This window comes from Melanerpes formicivorus, unplaced genomic scaffold, assembly GCF_026170545.1.
Source record: "Melanerpes formicivorus ecotype bairdi unplaced genomic scaffold, bMelFor1.0.p_v2 SCAF_62, whole genome shotgun sequence".
In the NCBI taxonomy this organism is placed as follows: Eukaryota; Metazoa; Chordata; class Aves; order Piciformes; family Picidae; genus Melanerpes; species Melanerpes formicivorus.
The window spans coordinates 3132500-3156265 of record NW_027142414.1 but is presented as its reverse complement, the minus strand read 5'-3'; the positions used below and the strand labels follow the sequence as shown (position 1 = coordinate 3156265).

The following is a 23766-nucleotide window of genomic DNA, read 5'->3' as shown; positions in this document are numbered from 1 at the left end:
CAGGATGCCACTGGCTTTCTTGGCCACCTGGGCATACTCCTGACTTAAATTCAGTCAATTATCAACCAATACCCCCAGGTCCCTCTCCAAGCTGCAATTTGCCAACCATGCATCACCAAGTCCTGTAGCATACCATGGGGTTATTGTGGCCCAGGTGCAGGACCTGGCACTTGGCCTTGTTTAATCTCATAGGTTTAGCCTTGGCCCATCAATCAAACTTGTCCAGATCCCGTTGTAAACTTTTCCTACTTTCTGGCAGATTGACACAGCTACCCAGCTTGGGGTCATCAGCAAACTTACTGAATGTGCACTCAATCCACTCATCCAGGTCATTAATAAAGATACTAAAGAAGAGAGACCCCAGTAGTGAGCCTTGAGGGACACCCACAATCACATTATTGGTATAAATAATTACCTTTCTGGATAAACACTTCAATTTTCTGTACATTATTTATATACACATATATATATATATACACACACCCCCACACACCCCCACACCTGATTTTTCTGTTAGTGTTCTGGTATTTGAGTTTAAAAAGTGACCACAAAGAAGAAAGCAGATGTATATCTAAACCACATTAATTTTCATATTTAATTGTATGGGCACAAAAATTGTTTATGTTGAAGAACTCCTCTGCTCTTTTTGTTTTCCCCTTCATAGTTACACATCTATATTTATGGGAAACAAAAATTTATCTCCAGGTTTCATCAGTAATAAAAAGATTTTAGGGAAAAAGTTAGTTTGTGTCTGTAAGATGATGCAGGAGCTGTACCCAGCTGACACTGCCTGTTGTGTTGCAAGACAGAGATATTATTTCTGAGGGAAGGGGTGCTTATTTTGGTGCTTATTTTTACAGCAGTATTAAAAGTGACTGGAAATACAGAATTTGTATCTGGAGGAAGGCTGTCAAAGCTCAAAATATTTTATCAGCCTGTGTTTTACGAGAAGGTGGTTGGTTGCTTTTTTGTGGAATGAAATATTCTGAAATACTTCAGTTGATTTTATTGAGCATATACTGTATCAGAAGTTCTGAATAAAATGTGTGACCAACCAAAGGATTGATAAAATTGCTGACACAATCATGCAATGCCTTGGTTCATCAAATCAGCAAATGGAAAACTAGTTGGTCAGATTTTCAGCCAGTTGCACAGGACGATGTTGGGATAAACATCTGGATAATGAAAGTGGCAGAACAGCCTGGTGTGAGATGGGTACAGGCTGGAAATGGGAAAAGAGCTGAATGGGTCAGCTGCTGTTTGAAACCAAACCCAAAACCATCTTGAATTCCTGGCTAAGAGATACCTTAAGGAATAATCAAAAGTAGTATTTGAGGAGCAAAGCCAACCTTCTGATGTCAAGCAAGAGAAGTGGAAGATATGCCACCACAGGTGTTCACAATAACCTGGGCACGTGATTTTTAAAGGAGGGATAAAATGAATGAATGTATGAATAATTACCTCTGTAATAAGATTGGAGTCATATCATCATATGATAAAGCTGGGGAACTGTCAAATGGTCAGTTCTATCAGAGCAGTCTTCTTAAAAATATTTCTAACATTTTCATCTTGTTTATTTTATATTATTTACCTTGAAAAAGAAAAGAAAAAGAAAAGAACGCTTCTCTAAAGTTTTCTCTGAAAACTTGTATTCTGGTTTAAAGTTAAAATTGATTGTAACACCTGAGCTGTCTGACTCCAGATGTCTACTTGCTTTAGCCAGAGCAGTTAGTTTGTGCTGAATCTCTGCAAGTTAATAACTTCCCTGCTGTCAATCCTCATTTGTCTGCTTTCATTCTTCTTATGTTCCCACAGAGACTTACCTATGTACATATTTCCACCTTTGTTTTCTGTCCCTCTATCTATGGAAGATTTCTCTTGCCCATCTCTAAAAGGAGTTGCATCTTTCTTCTCCTTTTACCAATATGTCCTTGTCTCCTTTTAGTTTTATTTCTGTATAAACTGCTATTTTAGCATAACAACTTATGTTTGTATCTTATCCTTTATTCATAGTCCCTCTGAGGCTGAGATATAAATTCAGATCCATTCCTTGTGCAAAATGAGAACTGACTGAACCCTTCCTATGATCTCTGCTGGATCAGTGACTAATGCAACCTCGCATGTACCCAGAGACACTGAGCCTATACTGTTTTGTAGAAGCTGATTTTTTTTGTCAAAACCTTCATTTTCAGGTTTCTCTAGTTATTTATCCTGAATTTTCTCTGCTGCAGTCTAAGACCAGCAGTTCTTGCTCATTTCTTAGTGGATAACAATGTCTTCTTTCTATGTCTGGGCTTCTCCCAGCTGTGTTTTCTTCAGCTCATTTTCTAAGCTTGTTTCCTTCCTCTGAAAAATCACCAAAGGGTCTTATTTATGTAACAGTGGCCAGGACCAAGTTCAATGTGCTGTTCTGAGGACAGAAGCAGTTCAGAAGATGAATGTTTGATCATTTACATGTAACTTACTTTTGCTTATAGAACTGAGATTTATACACCTTGTTATATATTGATGCAAGGTACAGAGATGACTGACTTAATAGCTTGTTGAGTAAAGCCTTTTTCAGTGCAAGACTCTCCTCTCCAGTGCTGTGTCATGTTTCAGGGGTAAAGGAGTTTTCATCCTTGTCCACCATGTGAGTTTATATTTAATATACCATTTGTTACAGCTTCCTATTCCTTCTCTGTTCAACCTTTTTCTTCTCAGGCAGATTATTTATCATCATCATTTTCCTCATTATACTGCTTTGTCTTGTTTATCATGTGTATTCTTTATTTATGCTAGATGCCCTATTAATATTTACTAATTATGTTGCTGTTTGAAAGAATTGGTGAATGAAACTAATATGATATTTTACAATTATTATTCCAATATTTTTGCCAACAATCAGTTCTTTGTGTGTTTGATTCTTTCACTCTCTATTCTACCCTCCAAATATAGGGGGAAATATGAGCCCAAAATGGACTCCTTCAGGTGCTTGAAGGTGCAGAAAGTTGCTTTGTGAACTTTTAAAACCAAATAAGCTTCTAATTCTCACTGATTTCAGCTGGAGGTAGTCTTCTAAATTGTTCTCCCTCAATATCCTAATAAATGTCTTTCAGCTTGTATTATACCTACAGATCATATAAGGCTAGTCCCCATGTGGACACATTGAACTTGACTTTGAACTACTAATAATTATATGGAAAATGGTTTTGTTTTTAAAAATGCTTGGCCCTACATCTGAATCACTGTAGCTTGAAACATCCTCCTGCTTATTGTCATCCAATGTCACCATGAAATGTCATCATTCCTTTTCAGCACTAAACGTATTGTAGGTTCTACCATCAAAATGATGGAGTCTTCAGGTAGTTCAAGTGATTTAAGATTAATGTATTCCACTGAGTTTCAATGGATACCAAAGATCTATCTTTTAAAAATTCCTTAGAAAATCGCAGTTACAAGTTACATTGTTCTAGTATGACTTGCTAAAAGCCTTGAAGCCTGTTCTTCAGGGCTATTTTATTGTGTATGTTCACAGAGTGATGGTTCTAGTAATAATCTTGCTAACTCTCCTGCCTTCTTTCTCAACTCCTTGAAACTCCTGTCACACCCATTTTAACAAACATCTTGTTGATTCTCTGGAAAGTTTGCTGGAGTACAAAAGGCCTACAAGATAAATCATAATTAGTTGGGTTTCTACCAGTTCTCTGAGACTTAATCTGTTGTCTTAATTCTTACTGTCCAACACTACAAACTGCTGTGTCTTAGGTCAGTCCTTAGGTCAAATATCACAGTGACAAGCTGCTTTGAAAATGCTTTGATTATAGCATTATGTTTTTACATGCTTCTCATAAATCTCCATCATGACTTCAGCTTCCCTTTAAACTATTAGCAGTTTAAGCCCTAAATCATCTCCTGGTATTATCCTTTCTAGTGAATCCCTAAGCAGTTAATAAGCAGTAAGATCTAGAATAAGATGATTGTTCAGATGAACCCAACAAACAGCTCTCCCACTATAGCTGATATTCTTGGCATTCACTGAATACATTATTAGTAGAACCTCCAAGATTATAAAGTACTTTGTTTTAATTTTTTTAAAAATACTGAATAACATGTTTGGAGTAGAGCACATGGAAAGAGGTGAACAGGGTTGATTCTGATAGTTGAATATGTTATACTCATATAGGCTGCTGGTGTTCTCCTTTGCTCCTGCTAGCAATTCCTGCACTGAAATGTGAACCATATATATTGTTGACCTGTGCTTGTTTTGTGCTGGAGTTCAACGTTCCTGTGAACTTATATGCAGCAGGGAGATTCTGAGACTTGTCCTCTGGGGGCACTGAAACAAGAACTATTTAGTACCTACAGAAAATTCTCTATGAAACAGGTTACTAAATAGCAGCTCTAATAGTAGGGATGTGCAGCATGATTGCATTGATCAAAGAAGGACAAAGGTAGTGCCTTGCCATCAGTGGAGGTCAAAATACACTGCTAGCATTTTAGATCTCTAGATGTGCCAGAGTGTGAACATAACTGTAACAGGGGAGATTACATTACCAAACTAGCACAAACAAATACTGTTTTGGGTTGGTTTGTTTGCTTGTTTTTGGAGTGGAGCGAAGCGAATGGTGGTACAGGAAGATAACTTTGAGGAATGACAGCCTGCCAGCGGTAAACGTAAGATTTGGTGTTTGACACAGCCCAGTTGAGAAGAAAGAACAGGAGGCAAAGAAGAAAAGCAAAGAAAGACAATGAGAGGGACAAGTTTCAGTGACAGGGGGAAAAAAAAAAGGTGTATACTCCCCCAATGTCCTGTTTCCACTGAAAACATGGATTGTTTCCTTCTGTCTCATAATGGTGACAGATTGTGCAAAATGTATGTGGAGATCTGGCTGGAAGAGAGCTCACAGCCTGCCAAGGACCAAACATGTAACAATTTTTAAATGACAGCAACTCAGCCATTAAACATTCGATGAGAAAGTCTTTTAAGTCATAGATTTGTTCAAATCCTCTTTTAAAGCAGGAGAAGTATTTTACATTAATTTTACTTACTGAGAAACGTAAACAGAGTGAGAATTTGCTTATCCAAAGAGTTGCAGGCTGTTATAGGCCAGAACTTAGAACAGATCTCTCTTTTATGAAACAACCAATGCTTGTGATTAAATTGTCGAGAGATTACGTTTGTCCCCATAATGCAGTTGTGTAATATCTTTGTTGTAGATTGGAAGGAAAGTTCATTATGGCAGAGTGTATGGTGGCCTAATAAAATCTCTCCCTCTTCCCCATTTATGGCATTCGACCTCTTCTGTATTGCTGCTTATTACTCAGCTTGTTCCTCAAACAACATTCACATCAGGTCATAGCAAAATCTTTGAATACAGAAGGAACGGGAGTGGGTTTTCCTGTGACTCGGATACCTAATTAAAGATCGAGTCAACTTCCTCATGTTGAGATTCAGGATGAAATCTACCACATGCAAGGATGCTGAGCCTGTCCAGCAAGGAAAATTAAAGATAAAAAATGTCAAAGCTGCTAAAAGAAAGGCAAAGCCACCCGGCAAAGTTTATGAAAGGCATACTCTCCCTTGCTGTTTGTGAGCTGCATAGCATTAAGAACTAGTCACCAGTATACGTTTCAGACTGGGAGAACCAGTTCTGATTATGCTTTTGTCAGCCTGGAGAATGAAAAAGATGTGGTGCGAGCACTGGTCTAGATGCTAGAACACAAGAATTCCAGTCCTGGTAATGACAAAAGATCACTGTGTGGGCAAATCACTTAACCTCTCTGTGGTTCTCTGTTTTCAGAAGTGAAATTAGAATAGTATTCCCCACTCAGGAATGTGGAGGAAGATTAATTAATGTTTGAAAAGCCAATCTTGCAGTGGGAAGACTTATATAAGAGCTAAGTGTTTATTAATGATAGCCCTTTTATAGAAACTACTTCCTAGCACAACGATATGGTAGATTAATAAAATGTATTCTATCTGGAAAATAAGAGAATAAGGTGAATCCAGGAAGATCAAATCTGTTGGAGAAACCATGAAGTTCTGACTAAACTTTTATTCTAACAGTCTCACTGAAGCCAATGGTCCTTTTCCCTGACTAATATCATCACAGTATCACAGTATCACAGTATCACTTAGGTTGGAAAGGACCTCGAGGATCATTGAGTCCAACCTATCAACACAGACCCCATGACTAGACCATGGCACCAAGTGCCACGTCCAATCTCCCCTTGAACGCCTCCAGGGTCGATGACTCAACCACCTCCCTGGGCAACCGGTTCCAATGCCGAGTGACTCGCTCGGTGAAGAATTTCCTCCTCACCTCGAGTCTGAACCTCCCCTGGCGCAGCTTGAGACTGTGTCCCCTTGTTCTGGTGCTGGTTGCCTGGGAGAAGAGGCCAACCCCCTCCTGGCTACAACCACCTTTCAGGTAGTTGTAGAGGGCAATGAGGTCACCCCTGAGCCTCCTCTTCTCCAGGCTAATCATGATACCCTTTCCCCCCCTGCAAAACTCTCATTTGCATGGGGAACAGGAAATCTCTGAATTTTCATCTCATGGCATCACTTTGGACTTTTTCCATGACAGCATGAGAATTTGGAAGGCAAAAAAGTCTAGACACCTGAAAAAAAAAAAAATTAAACTGCTGGAAGCTGCAAATCCTTGGTCCTACAAAGAATCCCCTGGGATTGTGTAAACAGAACACCTTTACCTCAGCTCTGATTATAAAGTCCTGCAAATTACTTTTTAGTTAGGCATGTCTCAGCTTGCTTCCACCCTTGAAAGCTGTTTGAAAGAGTTTTGGCAGCAGGAAGGACTCAGCTGCAGAATTACTACTTCTGCCTCAGTTTATATTCATATTTGCCCTTCTTTCCTGGTGAGGTTGAAACTTCTTTTCTGCTGAAGAAGGGCAAGTCTGCAGGCTCCTCTGTTCTCCTACACCATCCTAAATTCTATAGCTAAAATCCCTGCAGGATCCTGCAGGGAATGGAAGCAAGGAACCTTGGAACTTCTTGCAGGGAATGCAAGTTTCCTTCCATGTGCTGAAGGAGAAAGTTGCATGAGACCTATATTCAAGGGCATGGTGCTTCAGTAAGGTAAAATAACAGTAAAGCTAGAATTGTGAGCGTGTTTTCAGGCAGAGCTAAATGAAATAAAGTTTGGCAGAGTTTCTAGAAATGCTTTTGTTTTGAACTTTGAAAGTCCCTCTAACAGGTAAATGGGACTGGGTTTTAGAGCTTGCCTGATTTTGCAGCTTCTTCATAGAAGAATCGTCCTTTTTTAACTTCCATCTTCAAATGTGCACAAGGAAGGGGGATAGTTTAGAGTACTTCCTATGATAAATAATCTGCTAGAACTATAAATATCTCTTGTAACAGTTGTGTAATTAGAGGGGGTTATCTTTCAGAAATCATTTAAACAATGAGCATTTTGTATCTCTCTTCAATTTGGCGATTACTTCTGTATTACCCTTTTCCCACTATTCAAAAAGTGGAGACTGGTTATCTTATTGTCTGACTCTGTCCACTGCTTGTCCTTTGCTGTCTAGGACCACAAAGGAGGAGGAGTAGTTTTCCTCTCCGGAATGCATTAGAAGAATACATGGCTGGTACTAGAAAGAGAGAGACCAAACTGAAATGTTGTGGAGAGCATGCATCTAACAGCAGTCTAGTTGTTAAAAATGTCAGGCAATAGAGTTAGGTTTATATTTGAAATGAGGGCAGATGCTTCAAAGAAGGGAGGTGCACACATATCTGGGCAATTTATTTCTCCCCAGTTTTCCCCTCCTTCTTCCTGCAAGAATACTTGTCTCTGAATCAAAGACATTTAAAGGCTTTAAAAATGTGTGGCTAAGGACACATTACATTTGGAAAAACCTTTTGTCCTGTTGTCATGACTGTGTGATCGTTACCTTGCACACTGGAGAAAGCAAGGGTAAAAGTAGTATTCCAGATCACTCATTCATACCATGAGGTTGTTTTACATGTTTCTAATAAGGCAAAGTATTTTCCTTGAGGGAGTTTGCAAATCAGCTAGAAGAAATGGAGAATGAATTATGTTATCATGCTAGGCTTCAAGTTACAGTTTTCCATCATCTCTTCCAGAATGTGGACCATCAGTTGGCTTTTTGTGAGTAGTAGCAGAAAAATATAATAATGAAAGTTTTACTTACCTGTAAATTAATAATTAGGATTAATTGTTGTTGTTGTTGTTGTTGGTTGTTGTTTTATGGAGCATTGTGGCATTCCCCGACTCAGGTGTAATTGTCTACATGCATTACAGGATACATTTCCAGCACTGGGTTTGAATTAAGTTTTTAGGAGTGGATTCTGACTTCCCCCTTGGGAGATTTTTTCAAGGGGTCTGAAAACAAGACAGAGAACTTGAGGCTGTTGGGTTCTCTTCTCTCCTCTCTTCTAGCACCTCTTCTTTCACCTCTCTAAATAAGCTATGCAAGACAGGCTATTGGGCATGACATTTATTCTTTTGTGAAATCCTTGAGGTTAATGAAGCTAATAAAGTGACTGAAAATGTGTCTGGGAGTGAAAATTTGCGGGAAGGGCAATAAGCTTCTTTGTCTTTGTTTCCTAATCTTTTTAAATGGCAGTAATTGTATTTGATAGATAAATCAGCTGTATGAAAGAAAATGATCATTCAGAGACTGCTTTAAAGATGAAGAGAGAGAACTTTTAAAGAGAATAACATGAATTAAATACTTTATAGAAGCTGGATTTGTTTGTAATGAACCTTATGATGAAGCTTGCCCTTGTGGTGAGCTCCCTGTGAAAATGTAGACCTTTCATCACCCTGAATTGTTTGATGCTGTTCTTAATATCTGTGGACTTAGTCCTAAAATAAAAGTTCAGGAGGATTTTCTGTCATATATTCTATTGTTTATTGGGATGACGAATATGAAGTTTACCTGGGCAAATAAGTATCACTAGCACACGTTCTTCTAGCAAGAAACTGGGGCTGATTTCCATCTCCTTGTCTTGACCAGGAATCTGTGAATAAAGCTATTTATTCACATAATATATTTATTACAGAAAGCCTTTATTATTTATTAAAAAACCCTACTGTTTCCATTTTCTAGAGATCAGTAGTAAAGAAAATGATGTCCTTTCTTCTCAGTCCTGTTCCCATCAGTGTGCATTGTGCAACACCAATCTTGTTAGTAATCTTAGCAGAGAGGATCAAGGCTGTATGAGCTGCAGAAACGGAATGTGCATTTGCCTAGGCCTAGGAGGGACTGCTGGCAGCACAGTGGGGAGAAAGCTGGTTTGGGGACCTGCAGTTGCAGGATTTGCCTTCTGTCACCTTTCACCTACATTGGTTGGAAGGGTTTCAGGCAGGCATGTGGAATGTGTGATGCTGCTCTCGGGGGAGAAAGGAACATTTTTTGAGAAGATTGTCACACATCACACTGATATTTCCATTCTCTCTTCCCCTCCCTCATATCTCCTTTCTTCCCAGTCTGTGGCAAGCGTTACAAGAACAGGCCTGGACTGAGCTATCACTATGCTCATACCCACCTCGCCAGTGAAGAGGGTGATGAAGCCCGTGAGCAGGAGACTCGCTCTTCCCCTGTCCACAGAAATGAAAACCACAAACGTGAGTAGTATTTTCCCTTTGCCTTTGAGAGCCTTTCCAGGGATGTTGCTCCACCCTGTCTTTGCCTTGTGGAGGCTCGCATGATTGCCTGGCTTGGTTGTGAGTGATTGGGACCTGGATGCTTGGAGCTAATCAGCCGCAGCTCACACGGGCGCTGGCTCAGCTAGTCAGAAATTCATTTCAAACCCAGCATTATCTCTGCAGCAAGTCACTTTTCCATTACTGCTCCTGTGGGGAGGAGGCAGCAAGGAGTGGGGGGAAAAAGAAAAGATGCCCAGCCTGCCCGTCATCAAGCAGCCTCCCAGTGGCTTTTAGGAGGGATATTAAGGAAGAGCACATCCTGTAGTTTGATGGGGCTGCCTTTATTTTGCCTTTGAATAAGAGACATTTATCCATGTCTCAGTTTTTTAGGTATGAAATTCCTAGCACCTGCTTTGCCCTCAACTTTTCCAAAAGTTGCTTCTTAGTTACAGTTTGGGAAAACATATGAAAAAGCACCAGTACTCATCTGCAAGGAGGAGAGCCTAGATTCCCCACACTGGTATAGGGCTGAAAAAAAATCAGCAAAGGTAATTTTGACTCCTCCAGCTGTTGATAAGTCAATGTACTAAGAGTGACGGGTTGGGCAGACTGGAGAATGTCAGTGTCCACAGTATCACAGTATAACTAAGGTTGGAAAGGACCTCGAGGATCATCGAGTCCAACCTATCAACACAGACCCCATGACTAGACCATGGCACCAAGTGCCACGTCCAATCTCTTCTTGAACGCCTCCAGGGACGATGACTCAACCACCTCCCCGGGCAGCCCGTTCCAATGATGAATGACTCGCTCAGTGAAGAACTTCCTCCTCACCTCGAGTCTAAACCTCCCCTGGTGCAGCTTGAGACTGTGTCCCCTTGTTCTGGTGCTGGTTGCCTGGGACAAGAGACCAAGTAGCTCCAGCCAGTAGCTTTTGTGTACCTACCATTTACATCATCTCTGCTGTCTTTGTTTTTCTTGCACCTGCCATAGTCAGTTGCAGTTGCATTCCTGAGAAGCCTATTGCAAACCTGTATTGAATTAATATTGATAATGGTCTTGCAGAGATGTCCAGACAAAGAAAGGTAATGTCCTCTGCCTTTCAGTTTGTCATAAAGACCAAGGGCAATCTCAGTCCTTAGGTTTCCAGTGCTTGGGAAATGCTAGAAGTTAACAAGAAGAGAAGCTGGAAAAGCTGTGGTAAGGTTAGGAGCAGCCAGCCTTGACCCATGAAAGGAAAGGTGCATTCTACACTATGGGAAAGGGTAGAGCTCTAGGTGTTGCTCCAGAGCTCCTGTGTGATGCATGCAGTGGAAGGAAGCTGTTGATGCACAGATCCCAAAATAGGCAGACATTTTATAGCCAGTGGAATAAACCACTATGAAGTCTAGTTTCCTGAGCAGAAAGAATCTGCTTAACAACCAGCCAGGAGCCAGTGAGGTGCAGGCAACAGCCACGTGAATATGAAGATCACTCCTGGGGAAAGTCCCAGAGGCCAAAAGGTAACTCTCCCAAAAGGCTTAGCTGTCGCAGTGGCTGTTTGTTCCTTTTTGCCTGTTTGTTTACAGCCTTGAGCTCAGATCTTGCATCTTTGCTCTTTCACTTGGCAATATTTAATTTATGCTGCCATTTATCTTCCATGTGAATGCTAATTGTCCACATTGCTAATGTGCAGTCATTAAATGGTCCCTTTGTACAGGGGGATGGTGGGGAGCCAGAGCATCAGATCCTTCCTCTCCCCTAAGAACTGCTAGGCATGTGTTATGAATTAGATTTGACAGGTCTGCAGTGTTGCAGGGCTCAGGCTTCAGGAATCCTCTCTGCATGGGTTTGGGGGTGGGGGGTGAAGGAGGGAGGGAAGGCCGGGGGGGGGGGATGTTAATCCAAACAGCTAATCCGCAACCTACTGAACAGGAGGACCAGAGATATGGCATAGAGCAGGGTCTGCTTATTTGCTTAGCAGTGTGTCAGAGAGATATGAGCAGCCTGATTTAGAAAAGGCAAGGCAAATTCAAACCAGCCATTTGGAATTTGCTGTGCTGTGGGAGGTGAGCACTGGGTCAGTGAAGTTCAGGCGACTGGCTGCAGGTGAACTTCCTGCCTTTGTAACGGCGTCTTCTCTGCAGCCTCTGCTCCTTGCAGTACCTGTGGCAACAGCAGCCATGCTGATGCAGGAGGGACTTTTTGGATCAGGACTTCCATAAGATTCAGCTACTGATGCCATGACTGATGCCAGTTCAAGAGCTGATGGCCTCTTGTCTTTCGGCATATATAGTCCCCTTTGTCTTTGCTCTTCCACTCATGCATAGACCAATCTGAGTAGTTCAGTAAATCATTGAGGGATTGGAAAAGAAATGTAGTCAGGAACAACCTACCTAAAACTAAGAACCATCAAAAAGAAGTGTATGAAAGAACAAGAACTGGCCCAAGCCCCAAGTCTCAGCTCCTTGGCACATCTCACTGTCCTTGACTGTGGTGGAAGATCTGTTTATTTATGCCTCTCTCTCCTTCTGTCCTTCTCCCTCACCTATGGATTACCCTTTGCAATACAGAAGGTAGTTCAACAGTCTTCCTTGGTCATTGCCTATCCTAAAATATCTTAGACTGTACTGTCTTTAAGCTTTACATGCTTTGTTTGTATGTCTTGTGCAGCCCTTTGACACAGATAAATAGCCCTGGCTCAGGGCTAGTCTTGCCTCTGCCTATACACACATTTATTTTTGACCTGCTCTCTGATTTTTTAATTTATTTTTAATTTATTTTTAACCTGAGTATGGAGCTGTGAAAAGAAAGTTATAGAAAACCCTTAAAAATGTCAACTTCCCCCTCCTCCACCTCCTCTGATAAAATGAAATGATCCAACACCATTCTCAGCCTTTTTTTATGCTGGCTTTTCCTCCAACTGTTGGCACCGAGAGCGTGAGATTTGTGAGCCCAGGGTGCATCCAAGCCTGCCACAGAACACCTGCTGTTTTATTCCATCTCACTCCATGGGTACAGGCCAGCTCTGGGGGCAGCTGGTGTTCACAAATTTTGAGCCACTTCTGATGCAGGAATTACATTAGACTTCTATTGAAATGTGTGTGTGAATGGGTGTACTAATATAAACACTATTCCTTAATTCCTGGGAGAATAGGATAGTGTGCTTAATGGAGCAAAACTTCCTCCCTTTTGAAGAAAAATTTGCAGTGGTGTTTTTGAAACACTGGTTAGGGGCAGCTGTGCAGTAAACAGCAAATGAACAGATCTTAGCCCACAAGTACTTTGGCCAGTGAAGATCCTAAAATAAAGCACGTTGTGCAGTCTGTCACTGGCCTAGCTGCCATGTGCAGGTTGGTCCATTCTACAATATACTCAGTTAATGAAGATGCAGTCCTATGCCCTCCTGTCACCCTGCTAGTTTGCACATCTGACCTGTAAAGCCATCTGTGCATGGTTATTTCATGGCATCAGCCCGTTGTGCCCCATTCCATCGCAGATTTTATGGTGTGGATAAATCTCTACTGGAGAGACCAGCCAAAGTTGTTTGTGTACTCTAAGCATAATTGGATACCCGGTCTCCAGAGATAAAAAATTAATGTGCTAACCTCAGTTTGCCTCCAAGCTGTCCTCCAGCTCCCCCACACAGTCATCTTTGAAACATTTTTATTTCCATCCAGGCAGGGGGCTGGCCATGAATAAATGACGAGAGTCAGCCCCTCAGTTGGAGGCGAGCTGTTTGTTCCTCTCCACAAGCAGCATCAATTTGAAAAGCTACATCAGGCCTACTTTTTCCCTGCCTCAGTGCTGATCCTCGCTGGGGCCATGATGGGAGCTACTTCCGAATGCAAGGATGCATCAATGCTCACCTTGCAACAAGATACCCTGCAGCAGGTGCCGTTTCAGTGAAAATATGTACATTACCTTGAGCTGACTTCTCATTAGTTTAATCTGTTTGGTTTGGTTTTTTTCCTTTCTTCAGAGCTTGTTTTCATAGGGAAAATGAGTCAGAATACTAAAAGAAACAGTAGCCATTGCACAGTTTGAAACTGCATAAGGCTTTCTCTTCAAACCTTCTTCGTAGCTGTAGATTTCTCAGACTTTTGTGTCTGTGTTTTGAGGTGCTGAGGACACAAATGGATCAGCTGTTTAGAGTTTTGAAACAGTGACAAATTTCAAATTTGTCTCCTACACGCAGGGACCTATAGGAGACTTCTTCTTGTTTGATTTGGAGCCATAAGATGTCGTGGTGAGGACCTGAAATGTGCAGCTCTCATTGAGCAGAAGCATCCAATGCTTCTCAGTGGTTTTTGGCAAAATGCTTCCAGTTTGACTTGATTAGTTTTTGAAAATCGTGTGTTGCTTCAGTAGTCTCAGCTCTTGAGGCAGTATGGTATCATATATGTATTCATAATTTTTTTCCTTTCATACTATCTCCTTGCTTTTTTTCTCCTCTGTGTAGAATTTGAACCAAGTAAAAGCCAAAAGTTTAGACTAAATTCGGACTTAGGTGCTCTGCTTCCTCACACTCCTCCAGTGAGTAATTTCCAGTTCCAATGCCTACAACATATAACAAAGACCCATTTCATGACACTAGCCATTCACATCTGGATATGGAGGGTTGCTGCATGATGGGGCTGTATATTGAGCACTATAACCCCTCCCTGAGTTCACTGAGATGATGAGAATGATGCATTTCAGTGAACAGAGGCCAAGCCTCAGTAGAGGTACCCCTCAAAATCAGGAAGTCTGAATGTTAACATACAGACTCTTTTGTCTGCCTTTCTATTCTGTATCTGCTCCTGCTTGTTGTTATGAGGCACTAGACAGTTACAGTGATCTGTTGTGAGCAGTAAGATTTTTGCCCATGCTTTAGGTGCTCCTGCAGAAGACTCTAAAATCAGTGCACAGACATTTTAATGAAATGCTGCCTTGTGGTACAGGAGTGCTGACTCCCCAGATCTACAAGACTGGATCAGTTGATGCTGTATTTTCCTAGCAGTATCACCAACTGCCTACCTCCCAGCTCATTCTAGCTGTTTAACTTCAGGACCTTATCAGTTCCTATAAAAGACATATCAAATGCTTGTCCTTTCCCCACGTTTGCAGGCTTCATTTAGCTCCTAAAGATACACCTCCTTCTCATTGCACTTCTTGCTGTTTGTAGTGCTGTTTGGCCATACCTCTCCATGAGCAGGGTCTGTAAGGAAACACAAATCTGTCAGAGTTGGTTGAAACTGTGCAAAGACAACAGCTTCTTCTGCCCCTGCACCACCAATTAACTCAAAGAGGAGGCAAAATCCAGTTACTAGGGAGACCTGCAATACTTTGGCTGGGTGGTTAGCAGCACCTCTCTCAGCAGTATAGCCAGCTTCTCTGGCTGCCAGCAAAGGCCATGCCCACTCTCTGTAGGGGAGTGCAGCTTGGGGAGCCTGAGCTAGCAGAGGCCCATTGGGCTGTGCAGCCTGATTAGCTCTGCTCTGGGAACAGACCAGCAGCCGTTTCCCACTGCTACACCCAAGTTCAGAGCTTGCTTGGCTGAATACACTGCCACATTGACTCAGATGTGTTGCTACCAACCTAAGCTGCATCTGCAGCCTGCAAGCGAGTGCCTGTATCAAGTGCCTCAACACTTCCCAGCTCGGGGTTAGCCAACGTGCTTATCGCTGGTGTTAACAACAGAGTAAACAAGCCCAGAGTGACTGGCCATTTCCTCTCATTCAGTTGGATTTAATTTTTTTTTCCTGGTAAACTGCAATGAAAAAAGCCCACACTTAGTTCAGTGGCAAGGAGGCTGCAGAAATGACTGTGCATCTCTTCCTGGCTGTATACATGTGAGAGAGCAGAAGCCTTGCATGCATTTCAGCTGTACTTGGCTGTTCCTTACCGCACCAGGGCTGTGTGTATTTATTTTTTACTGTTCCTTTCCAGGGAAGGATCTAGTCCTAAGCACAGAAACCCCTCCACTGATTCCCAACATTGCCCTTACACCCCAGCAATGGCTGGGACAGAAGCGGGTGCATGCCCAACCAGCCATCTCATTCCTCTTGCTTCAGCAAAAGCCACTGTCCAAGTGCTGCTTCTCTTTTCCCTTCTCCATTTTTAAAATTCAGTTATGTTGTAATTTCTTGCACAAACACTCCCTATGCAGTGTTCCAATTCCTCACACTTGAAAGATGAAACAATAACAGGTGGCAAGGCCAGAGGCAGGCCCTGCTGGGCGCTCCAGTTGCCATGGAGACAGGCAAGGCCTACCAGGGACAAGTGCTGGTGGCAGGGGGCCAAGCGATGGCACATGGGGGCACTTAGGCTATAGGTTGGGATAATATCTCATCAAGTCCTTCAAGGGGCTTGACGACCCTGGGCTCAGGCTCTTGGCTGGTGTTTTGTTGCGCAGGCAGCCAAACATTGGACTCAGTGAGAAAAAGGGAGGAGGCAGAAAGGAAAACTGAGTCCCTGTTTCAGACAAAGAGTCTTGCAGGTTAAAAAGCAACGACAGTAAACCGACCAAAAAAAATATAAAATAAAAGGCAAACCCTTTTTCCTCCATCACAGAGTACATTGACTTGATTCAGGTCTACATGCAGGTTTCTGTGGTCTCTATTGTGCTCTGCAAATTTTTGTTGCAAACAGACTAAATGGCCTGATTCAAAGCCTTTCAAATTGAATTGAAAACCTCCAGTGGCCTTTATTGGTTTTGGATCAAGCCCAGAAGAAACAGGTAAGAGCTGGACAAAATGTGCTAGGAATGAGCCCTTTGGGAGCACATGTATGTCTGACTGTAGTCAATTCACTGTAATCATTTGAATAAATGATGCACAGCCCCCGACTCTCACAGCAAGGCCCCTCATTCTCCTGCCTTTCCAGGAGTGTGTGATAGGATGAAAGATAGGGATAATCATGGTATCATAGTATCAGTCAGGGTTGGAAGGGACCACAAGGATCATCTAGTACCAACCCCCCTGCCACCGGCAGGGACACCCCACACTAGATCAGGCTGGCCAGAGCCTCATCCAGCCTGGGCTTAAACACCTCCAGGGACAGGGCCTCAACCACCTCCCTGGACAACATACATACATACGTACATACATATATACATACATACATAACATACTACTGAACTTAGATGCACAGTTTAAGCTATAGATAGACTGAAGAAATATATGTGACTGTGATTTGGTACCAAGGAATAGAGAAAAACGTTTTCCTTTTAAGCACTGGTTCCGGCTTGATTTGTAATGATTGTGATCCAAATCATCAAAATAACTTCACTCAGAAATCAGAAAATTGGAAAGTGATATGGTTCTATTTGTTTTGGGGTTTGTCTATATGTATTTAAGGTTCAAATTTTGAAGGAAAGCTATTTAAAATATCTGTATTCTGAATTTTCTCATTTAAAAAAAAAAAACCCAGGGACAATATTTGCTTCTGAGCTTGCCTTCCATTCAAGATATTCTCTGCAGCTGTGAGAGTTAGAAAACTCAGATTCTTCTTAAGTCACATGGCTCCAGGAGGTGATGTAGAAGAGAAAAATCCCAATTTCCTCATGTTAATTATCACAGTATCACAGTATCACTAAGGTTGGAAGAGACCTCAAAGATCATGGAGTCCAATGTGTCACCACAGACCTCATGACTAGACCATGGCACCAAGTGCCACATTCAATCCCCTCTTGAACACCTCCACGGATGGTGACTCCACCAGCTCCCTGGGCAGCACATTCCAATGACGAATGACTCTCACGATGAAGAACTTTCTCCTCACCTCAAGCCTAAACTTCCCCTGGTGCAGCTTTAGACTGTGTCCTCTTGTTCTGGTGTTGGTTGCTAGAGAGAAGAGACCAGCCCCTTCCTGGCTACAACCACCTTTCAGGTAGTTGTAGAGAGCAATGAGGTCATCCCTGAGCCTCCTCTTTTCCAAGCTAAACAATCCCAGCTCCCTCAGCCTCTCCTCATAGGGCTTGTGCTGAAGGCCTCTCCCTAGCCTTGTTGCCCTTCTCTGGACACGTTCAAGTGTCTCGATGTCCTTCCTGAACTGTGGGGCCCAGAACTGGACTCACTACTCAAGGTGTGGCCTAACCACTGCAGAGTACAGAGGCACAAAGAAGGAGTTTGCTTTCATTGTTAATGTGAAACCATGAGGAAGATAACTTCCAGAATTTTTGATTAGTTCGGGAGCTAGAACTCCATGTAGAGCCCTTGTCTTTCAAATCAAGAAGGCATATTAGTTATTTTAGATATATAAATTGGGCCAATTTGTTTATATTTTTAGATTGTTGTCTACAGAACAAAGTCACTGGGTGATACTCTAGGGAATTTATTTAATTTACGCTAGAGGATTTATTTAATTTACAGTGCTTATTTTACATGAAGGCTCCTGTGAATGATGGTGCCACATTTTAAGCAGGTCTTTATTCTACTTAGCTTGGTGTAGTCTGAAAGTAACTTGATTAGGTTAAGGAAAAAAAACCCAAAACCAAACAAAACCCAAACTATTCAAAATGAGCACGTGTGAAAGTTATTTGGAAATATTGTGACTTCATTTTCACTCTGCATCTTCTCATGAATCAGCTTTCAGTTATGGAGAAAGTATCATCTGAACTGTTTCCCCTTAATCCATTTTTAAACATATCTTAAAAAATTGTGTACTCTTTATTTATTTTTGAGGTAGAGGTAGTTTGAGACAGAGCCTTTGATGAAACTAGAAAGTGACACTGAGTTGAAATGGCAAGGGGCACTGATTCAAATGCATTCCCTATGAGCACACCTTAGCTCAGGCAGCACTTCTCAAAGCTCCTTAGAGCTTTTGATCTGTTGTTGCAGTTTGTAATGTAAAAGAAAATCAGAGGAGTTTTGAGTAAGTTGGTACAAGACCATGGTTACTTTTCAAGCCTTTGCTTTAAAACAGTTTTTCATTCTGGGTGAACATTTTGGGGACAAAATCCTTGGTTGTAGTCTCACCTGATCCAAATGGCTGTGCTCACTGCTAGTGAGTTACTCCTCATTAGCTCAGCTGTAGTATGGCCTAAGCTAGCACCTTCTACTTTGTGATTAACATGTGCAAAAAGAGAGGATACCTAGTTAATCACTATGTTTCTTATGAAAAGCAGCAGCACATTAACCTCTGGTAATTTAATTACTTTCACTTGTGAATCCATTCCCATACTTACCTTTGTAACTAGTTTTATTAAGGGTGGGATTTGGGTTGGGCTTTATGTTCATGATACCCTTCCCATGAATATTGCATGTTACATCTTGCTGTCTTTGCTTTGTTACTGAATTCCCTCATCATTTGTGAACTTCAGTAAAATATAACTAAAAACTCCAAGGACATACACAAAAAGATCCTTTGAAAGTAAGAACTCTGCCTACTATCATCTGGAAGTCTCTTTATTCTCAGTCCTTCTGTGATTTAGCCCGCGGCTTAATTCACTGTACAGTACTGATCAAGAAAATAAGCTTGAGTCAGGTTTGATTCTAGTTTTTGCACCTGTTAGAACAAAAAAACATTGAAGAGAACAACGTTGGGTAGCTTATTTGGTTCTAGAGATACGTGCATCGTTGATGTAACACCAGGAATTTCTCATCTGTGTATGATTTTTCAGGCCTCATACCTGTCATATTCAGCTGAGCCAGATCCATGTCTTTGCAACAAGCAATAAATGAGCACACAGGCACTCACATTAAACATTAAATTAAATTGAAAGAAAAAGAGAAAAGGAAATAGAAAGGAAGTGATGCTTATTCTCCTGCCAGTACTCTAGGAGAATCCCTTCAGCTTTATCGCAGTCTGTGAATGCCTCTACCTGTCTCACACACTGCAGATGAATTGGTCAGTGTATGTATTTCTACAAGGTCCCCTGTCCACTTTGACAATCATTGGATTTTAGGGTCAGAAGCTGCATAGCAATAAGTAAGTCAGTATATACAGAGTATTAAGTCAATTATACCATTCCGAGCAGTGGTAGAAGCGGAGCTCTTTCCCAGGTCCTCTGGTCAGCACCTCGAATGCTTGTTTTCATTTGTGGCTTCACCGCGGAATCCTTGAGTGTTTGTGAGAGAGCCAGTTCATCGCTTTACCTCCAAGTCTTTCAGCTGTAAAATGCAATGTGGCCTCCTCACCACAAGCAGTAATTAGGGCTCAGCCACACTTTGGTTAGAGTCAATAGCAAAAGAGGCTTTTGACCTCTTTGAAGGTTAATATTACTATCTTAGTATCTCTAAGACGCTTTAAGAAACTTGGATGAAAGGTGACATGACATATTAAGGACCAAACAAACAAAGAAGGTCACTGAATGCAGAGACTGCTGAGTCTGCATTGCACATGGCCTGTGTGTAGATGCAGCACAATACAAAGAAGCAATTACTTAGCTTTTTCAGAATGGGGTTGTACTGGGAAAAATAATTGCTAGGGAGATCTGCTTTTTATACACAAAATACGTACAAGTAGCAACTTTATGATCATTTTGTTGCAGCTCTTAAAATGAGCGGGTGCAGTAGGCTTTCACCTGGTTCCTGTTCTTATTTTGCTTCTCTTGCACGCACATGTTACATGCCTTTCTGCTAACAAGCAAAATGCTAACCAAATACTGGGAGATTCTCTCTGGTTTTGGAAGAACTGGCACTCCGCTAACCAGGACCACTTCAGAGCAAAGTCCATTGTTTAGTAAATAGTGTTAGGGACTCAGTGACCATGCAGGAAGATATTGATGTGTTTGCAGCCTTACAGATTTTATTTTTCAGTTGTATTTTTTCAACTGCACCTTACCTGCAGTCTTTCAGTTACTAATCTCCAAAAAGCTCAGCTAATCAACAGCTGGAAATAACTGAATAACTACATACACCAAAACCAGAAAAGCAGATTGAACTTGGAGGAAATCTTAATTTTAAGTGTATGCCTTGGACTGCTACCAGAAGCCCTTTAAGAATGTCATTGTTCTTTGGGGGAAATTTGGATGTGGACAAAAAGACCATTAATAAAGGCTGTCAAAGCATCTGTTAAAAATCTGCAAGTTACAAAACATGCATTAAAAAGATAATTAAATATAGATGGTACAGTTTAAAGGTCTTCATTTTCTAGTTTGTGGAAATTTTCATGGGGTAGGGTTAGGCTGGGTATACCACTGGTATTTCTAAGTTGAAAAAGGAGAAACATGAAGACCAACTCTTCTCTCCACTCCCCTCTCCCTTCCCCGGTTTCTAGTAAAAGTGTACATGAACAAGAAGCTTTCCCTCTCTGGAGAGCACAGGAGGAAAATGGCAGTTGTGAGTGAGGACGAAAAGCACATTGCTGTTCTGCTCAACTGAGAGGCATACAGAAGACCTCTGCCCTTCTCTCCTTTCTAGGGGGTACTGCCTCTTTTTCTACTTAAGATCCACTGTATGTCTGTTCCTTTCCAACTCTTCCTATCAGGAAAATAAGAATGTAACTTTTCTCCTTTTCCCTTTTTTCCCCTTTTTCTGTCTGAAAGAGTTTTTAACTCTTTTAACTCCAGGCTGAGTCTTTATGCTGGCATGGAGTGTTGGAACTACTCCTCTCCCTGCTCTTCCTACAGGATGTGTATCTTAACCCTTGGGTGAAGAGCACCAACAAATAGCTTTGCTTGTGAATATTCATGGGCATTTGAATCAAAGTATTGACTAAGAACACCTTGCTACTTGAAGTAAGCCCAGTTAGGGTATCTATCCCCCAATCTTCCTACTGTTGATTTATTTTGTTTTGGGTTTTTTTGTATTTTTCCTTTCTGAACATGGGTTTATGATTATGACTGCTGTGTGAAAAACTAGGCTTGGCTTACTGACAGTGTAGGTCTGATTTTACATTAGGGACTTTTTCTGTGCTTGTGCATGTTATGAAGTGCCCAAGCTGTCAGGGGACTGAATTTCTGGCAGCAGGGCCTTGTGAGGGACCAGCCCAATTGGTATTAAAAATTAAGTGCATTTCAGGCAAAAGAGATGCAACACAGGGTGTACTTCATGTGGAGGTAATTTATACAGTTCCTACATCGGTCTGATTGCCAATATTTTGGGAAGACTGTGGCCTACAAACTCACCAAGTTAACTTCATATAAAGAAGGGGGAAATGTAAAAATGAAATGGTCTTTAAGTAAACTTGATTTCTAACCCAACTGCAGCCCAGAAAGGACCAGACGGGGTCATCATTCCCAATAACTACTGTGACTTCTGCCTTGGAGGCTCCAACATGAACAAAAAAAGTGGCCGGCCTGAGGAACTTGTATCGTGCTCAGACTGTGGGCGCTCTGGTAGGTGACTCCTCCTTGTATCTTGCTTGTACAAAGGCATTTATGTGATACGGTTTTTGCTGCTTCTGAAGCTTTTGAAGAAAGGCAGCACATTTGGGAGGGAATAGATGTCTGGTTTTGTGAAGAAAGGAGCACTGTGAAATTTTCATTCAGATAACCTGTTGTGGGATTCACATTTTTAAGCTAATGGGGTCTTACGAAAGAATCAAGTCTTAATGTATGTATTGGCTGCTATGAAACCTTGGTACATGTAGTAGTTGTTCTTGAAATGGAAGGAGAAAATCCTATGACAATGTTAAAGAATGCTCTCTGTCTTCAAATGCTGCAATTACAACTATAAATTACTTACAAGATTTATGAAAGTTGCATGACAAGCATTTCCATTGATTACACATTTCATGCATTTCTTCATCCAAAAAAGAAAGAGGGAGGAAATTACAGGGTAGGGATGGGGGTAGCTGTCAAGAATTATCCTCTTACAAGATGACTATCATTAATTTTGTTTAAAGAGGTTTTTATTTGTCCTTTTTCTTCCCTTCTCTCTCTTTCCCTTTTTTTTTAATGTAGACAATTGTGTCTTTCCCATTCTGAGCTGTCTTTATTTCTGAACTGTTTTCTTCTTTCTTCTTCTTCTTTTTTTTTGTAATTTGTTCTCTCTTTTTTTTTTTTTTTTTTTTTTTTTTTTTTTTAAATTGGGAAATTTTATCCCAGCTGAGCAGTTATTTATAGCTTGCGTGGGAGGTGATGGTGCTGGTAGAGGGAATTGGAGACCTTTAACGATTCCGTATTCCAGCTTTGGTCCGAGTTTCCAGTTGTGAATATTTTTTTTTTGGTCAGTAATGATCCTAGTGGTGATAAGAGCATCACATGGAAATCTGAAAACCAAAGAGATCTGGAAATTCATTATGCTGCTGCTCCTTCTGTACTGTAGTCACCAAAAGACGTCTGTTGCGTGATGGCTGAAATTTGATGTGGAGTGTTCTTGTGCTAAGGGAATGGCCTTAATTTTTTTGCTCCTGCTGAAAATCATAGTAAGCCTTTTACCACATTCAGTGGTAGCAGGAATAGACTCTCACTGACAAATTGCCTTCTGCAGTTGTTCTGACCTTTGAAGATGTTTTGAAGTGATACTGACTGGTCATCAGAGGACCAATGGCAACCCCTTTGGTTTTCTCCAGGGACATCTTTACAAATGCTGTGCAGTCAGGAGCATGTGCCTTTTAGCATATATGTGTTTGCTTCTTAATAACCAAAGGAGGAAGCTCCTGGGGTCTATGGTGCCTTCCCCTTGATTGTTATAGTTTAATATAAGTCATTTCAGCATTGTCCTGATACGGCACATTGAGATGGATCCATATTTTTTGCTATTTAAACATTGCTATGGTGATTATATCAGAATGTAACACAAATACGTTAATTACCTTGACTCCTTAGTGTGATAGAACAAATAGATCAGCATGTAACCTAAACTGTGCAAAATCAGTTCCATTAAATGCTATCCTTGTACAAATTCTGACCTACCTGGGTCATTCATAGGGGTCTGCAATGCTGTGACTGATGTGTGATGAAACTGATTAAGGTACAACCACACACTAATCTCTAAACTAAGACAATGAAGCCTGTTTGGTGGCTGCCATCTTTCTCTTTCTTGATAATGGAGAACATTTTCATTACGTTGAAAGAGAGGTCCTGGAAATTACATTGCATCTTCTGTTCAGAAAGTCAGTAAAATCACATCTCTACAAGGTGTTTCATCTGCCATTTATTTTGTTATATCCATTTTCTTTTTGTGAACAGGATTTAATTCTTTGTGTCTCAGGCAACGCAGGGTACTTGTTATATGGCTGATTCCTGTAGCTGTAGTGGAGACCAAACAGTTGGTTACTTAACACCATGCTACTGTTTCTGACT

At 41.3% G+C, this 23766-nt stretch overlaps 1 protein-coding gene across 7 annotated transcripts in view; it reads left to right on the top strand.

Annotated features, from left to right (window-relative positions):
- The window catches only part of DPF3 (double PHD fingers 3), a 208751-nt gene that overhangs the window by 149017 nt on the left and 35968 nt on the right, over positions 1–23766 (top strand). For all 7 annotated transcript variants that reach the window (XR_010990279.1, XR_010990278.1, XR_010990280.1 and 4 more), the window contains 2 exons: positions 9456–9593; positions 21727–21855. Coding sequence is in view for 4 of the 7 variants with exons in the window: in XM_068162151.1 (XP_068018252.1) it covers positions 9456–9593; positions 21727–21855 (267 nt within the window). In the remaining 3 variants the exon portion in view is untranslated. The remainder of the gene's footprint in view (positions 1–9455; positions 9594–21726; positions 21856–23766) is intronic.